General features: G+C 43.8%; 1 protein-coding gene across 4 annotated transcripts in view; it reads left to right on the top strand.

Annotated features, from left to right (window-relative positions):
* Window positions 1-5,000, top strand: part of LOC134454083 (acetyl-CoA carboxylase-like) — a 132,582-nt gene that overhangs the window by 93,254 nt on the left and 34,328 nt on the right. For all 4 annotated transcript variants that reach the window (XM_063204859.1, XM_063204860.1, XM_063204861.1 and 1 more), the window contains 2 exons: window positions 566-662; window positions 951-1,086. In XM_063204859.1, the coding sequence (XP_063060929.1) occupies window positions 566-662; window positions 951-1,086 (233 nt within the window). The remainder of the gene's footprint in view (window positions 1-565; window positions 663-950; window positions 1,087-5,000) is intronic.

The raw sequence follows: 5,000 nt of genomic DNA, 5'->3' as shown, positions 1-5,000 counted from the left end.
TGTGTATATTTTTTGCCTCTATTTTGAGTAAAAGGTCATCATTTTGTTACTTACCCTTTATAGCACACAGGGCTGCTGTTTGCAGGCTATTGGGAGGGATAATGGGACATTATGTGGTGATGTTTGTACAAATACATGCTGGTAATATGCAAGATGTTTCGTGCAAGGGATTATTAGGAGATCGCAAATGAAGCGTAATGACTTCTTTTTTTCCCCCCTGGGTAATGTCTCAAAAAAAGTAAATAATTTCCTTACTTTTTCCAGCATTATTTACATGTTTTGGGTTGTTTTGTGCCAATGCAATTTACTTACTATTTCCTATTTTAACTACTGTGGGTGCGTGCATGCTTGCGTGCCTATGTGCCTGCGTGCCTGCGTGCCTGCGTGATTGCATGCGTACATGGGTGTAAGTTTGTGTGTGTGTACATAATGTGAGCTTGCATATGTGCAAGTGTGCGTGCGTGTGTGTGTGTGCGTGTGTGTGTATGTGTGTGTGTGTTGTTATGGTAGCGATATTTTGAGAGTGTGTATTGACAGTTGTGATGAGCATTGATTTGGGCCGCAGGCTGGGTGGTATCCCCACTGGAGTGGTCGCCGTGGAGACCAGATGTGTGGAGCTGTCGGTCCCTGCAGACCCTGCAAACCTGGACTCGGAGGCCAAGGTACACACGCACGCACGCACACACGCACGCATGCACGCACGCAGACACACACACATTCATGTACAGGTAGAGATCAGTTAAATACCATTGTAGGCTCCAGCAGCTAAACTAAGCAAATGACTCCATCAGGCCAGTGCTGATGACATATGACTGCAGCCAATTCATCGGAGACTCCATTTGACTTGACAGCAGTTTTTAGGGCTTGACCTTTCTCTGACCTCCCCCTTTGACCTTTAGTTACCTCTCACGACCTCCACTGACGTTTGACCTCTTCACTCTCTTCCATAGATCATCCAGCAGGCGGGTCAGGTGTGGTTCCCGGACTCAGCCTTCAAGACGGCCCAGGCCATCAAGGACCTGAACCGGGAGGGGCTGCCCCTCATGGTCTTCGCCAACTGGAGGGGCTTCTCAGGAGGCATGAAAGGTTAGTGTAGTTTCCCTGCAAAGTTTTCCTGACATGTTCTCTGGTGGAATGAAAGGGTTTTGTGCAGTGTCCCTGTAACGTTTGCCAATGACGTTCGCATTTCATAGCTAGTCATTGGTATAGAGTTTAAGTGTTTGTATTTTCCTGCAATACACAGGATTAAGAGGTCATAGTACCATGAACTGCATTTCCATTGCTCAGAAAAATAAAATGAATAAACATTCTGTAAAATTTGAGATTTTCCCCCCAAATTCACCCCTGCACTGCATGTAGTTGGACTAATTCAATGTAAATTGATCTAGAAACAAACATCTGTGCAATGTAATGTTAACATCAGCTAAATGTGATGTAGTACTATAACCTATAACCTGCACTCTGCCTCCCTTACTGCACTTAGCCATTATACCTGTCAATTCTGGGATCAGAGAGGACGACGATCCCTGACCCATATTCGGTCTGAATCAGACCAAATATGGGTCAGGGATCTACGTTCTTTCTGAACCCAGAATTGACAGGTGTGATGGCTATGTGCAATAACGGAGATGACCCATTTTTGCAAACATGCTGATTTTAAAAGGACAATAAGTAGGGCCTAGTTCTGACCTTAAAAAGTGCTTCTTAACACGTTGAGTACCGACGACGCATCAATACGTTTTTCACGCCTATGCGTTGTATACCAAAACGTAAAAATACGTTTTTGCATTTAAATATCATATTTTGAATCTACACCCTTCAATTGACAATATATGTGATTTTGGGAGCTCTGTGATGAACATAAATGACAACATTTGCAGTCAAAAGTTTGTGTTATGATTTGGACATTTTAATTTAACTTACCAAGATGTCTGGATGCCAACCCATGTCGCCTACCTAGACTATCTGTAATAGGCTCCTAATGATCGCGCTGCCTGCATTGATGTTACGGCTCTGCATTTGATTTCATCGCTAAATGATCCTGCAATGGTGCTCTTTTACTCTCTCTGTAGCCCTTCACTTGTGGTATGGTAGCTACAGGAAGGGCTATAGCAACCCAATGTGAATAGGCTGCCGGATGGTGAATCTTGCTATGTTGTTTCCCTAGTATGGTCACTGTTGTGTCTGACTTCACGCAATAGGTAAACACAGAGACCATTGTATATCGTGCCTGAAGTATCTTGAACTTTCTGGACTTGCTAGACCTTTACCAGATCCTTGGATCCAAATGGCACCCGAGCAGTGATTGGAGTAATGCACTCCGATTTGGAAATTTGATCGCCAAAAAGATACGTTTATTTGATTATTCGCCCCCCCATGCTGAAGTGTCTTCCTGTATGTGAGAAGCCAGAAGCTAGCATAGATGGCTACTTATCATATGGATCGGATGGGCTACATCTAAGCATCATGTCATTTTGATTTGTTGTCAATGTTGGGCTATTATTTCGGGAGTCATCGGGAGCTATTTTAGCAAATGTCTCAGCCTCTGCATGTGTGCAAAGAGTTTGTGTTCAGTCCGCGTGAAAAACGGGGATTTCAAAGGGCATTGATTGCCGATGTCGTAGTGGGACAGAGCAGGAGGTGTGCTGCCGTGTTCGTGAATCGTGCTATATTGTTGTTTCCCTTGTACGATCGGTACGCTAGCGTGTATTGTGTCTGACTTCACGCAATAGGTAAACACAGTGACCATTGTATATCGTGCCAGGAGTATCTTGAACTTTCTGTGCTTGCTACCTAGACCTTTACCAGATCCTTGGATCAAAATGGCACCCGAACTGTAATTGGAGTAATGCGCTCCGATTTGGAAGTTTGATCGCCAACCAGATAAGTTTATTTGATTATTCACCCCCATGCTGAACTTTCTGTGTCTTGTATGTAAAAAGCCAGAAGCTAGCATAGATGGCTACATACGGATCGGATGGTCTACATCGAAGCATTATATCATTGGGATTGGTTGTCAATGTTGGGCTATTATTTCGGAAGTCATCGGGAACTATTTTAGCTAATGTCCCACCTTCTGCGTGTGTGCAAAGAGTTTGTGTTCAGTCTGTGTGAAAAACGTGGATTTCGAAGGGCATTGATTGCCAATGTCGTAGTGGTACAGAGCAGGAGGTGTGTCTTGACGAGCAGGAAGGTGCGTGTCAGAGCTGACCTTGCACCAAATTGTGATTAAAACCAACTCGTCCCCATTCAAATTCGTCACATTCTGAAGAAGCGCACCCTTCACAAAAACCTCAATATCTCAGATTGCAGCTGAATTCCATGGGTACCCGCTTCGGTTTAGCGTGGATTTGCTCGGCAATAAAAGCTCGTAGAGACACACAGTTTTCACCTACTAAGAGGGCAGCGTCTCCACTTTCAAACGAGTCATAACATATTTCAGTGGCCTTATCACATAATACGCTGTGAGTCTACAAATACGTCAAGAAAGGGCTTCGAACGCTGGTATTCTAGGACATAATTCCGTGAGCACCGCCGGTATTCAATGTGTTAACACATAGCAGGAATGTAATTGTATGTTTTTACTCCCCATTACTTTTTTCTTGCGCCTTATGTATGATTTTGGTAAGTCTGTGATGAACAGAACTGACGTAGATCATGATTTAAAAAAAGTAACGGATGTCATCTGGGCATTTTTTTGCAACACAGTATTTGATTGTTATGATGGTGATCTCAAATCATGCACTTCCTGATCATGCCATTGCTAGTCATAGGATATACGGAAGGACTTGGGAGCTTTGCTGCCATCAATTTTCCAAAGTTGAAGTACAAGTGGAAAAGATTGAAGAGAAAAATATCACATCAGATGAGCCATCAGCAGCAGCAGCAATCCGCATTGGGTGAATGAGTACTCAGAAAGACAAATGCCCACGTCAGGAAAGACTAGCTGCTAGCTGCTACCATATCAGAAGATATGCCTGTAAAAAACTGTACTGATCCAGGTGTGTTTTTTTCATTCAAATAAATTACTTGGAAGCAACTGGATGTCTCCTTGTGGCGTGAAAAAAACCATTTTGAATTTGAATTTGGAGAGCCGAACAACGCATGTTAACCATATGTTCTTAAATGCAAATGCACGAGAGTCTGCGTGAGAACCAGGCTACGCATATGAAACAAAAGATGCTGTAGCTCCATTTCTTTTAAACGAGCGATGCTATTTGTCCGTAGGTCTAATACAAACAATTCTGTGGCTGTCCAAAAATGTAAAAAATGGTCTAGATTGCTGGCACTCTCCCACCAAAATTCCAAAAACAGTTTGGCATTCAATGTGTTAAAGTCACAACAGCATGAAAGACCTTTTTAGAATTGGCGTTGCCACCTCCTATGGCTTAAAATCACACTACATAAGATAGGAGCAGTGGGCCCATCTCTTCATAGTTCCACTTGACTGACAAATCTGCTTCCAACCTTTAGGACATCCAAATAGGAAAACTACTTAGTATTCCTTTAATAAGCACACAACCAATCATCAATCATCAAGCAAGTTGTGTAATTAGTGGCATCAAGAAATCACAATTGCACTGGCAGGAGACATGTATGGCCCAGCTTTTTGACTTTCTGGAACAATGATTGACACCTTTGATAACCAACCGGATGTACCCCGGCAGTAGGTGTCAATCATGGATCCTGGCACCACCCATAGTGGCCACTGGTGAGAAAGGGGTAGTTGTTCCCTGGCCCAGTATGAGAGGGGCCCCAGAATTGGTTCCTATATTAAATTGTATGTATTGAGTGGGGGGGTCCTTTCAGATTATTTCTTCCCGCTCCCAGACAAAGCTGTGTGTGACCCTGGTTCCACCCATAGCGTACATGGCGTCCATGGCAATGGAGGTGTATACAGTATGTAAATGAGCTGGCCATTGGTGCCGTCTCCCCTCCTCTCCACCTGTCCTCCATCCTCCATCCCTTCTCTGGTCTCAGACAGCCCCCAGCATGATGGT

Source organism: Engraulis encrasicolus, chromosome 8 (genome assembly GCF_034702125.1).
Source record: "Engraulis encrasicolus isolate BLACKSEA-1 chromosome 8, IST_EnEncr_1.0, whole genome shotgun sequence".
Classification (NCBI taxonomy): domain Eukaryota; kingdom Metazoa; phylum Chordata; class Actinopteri; order Clupeiformes; family Engraulidae; genus Engraulis; species Engraulis encrasicolus.
This window is presented reverse-complemented; position numbering and strand designations above follow the sequence as displayed.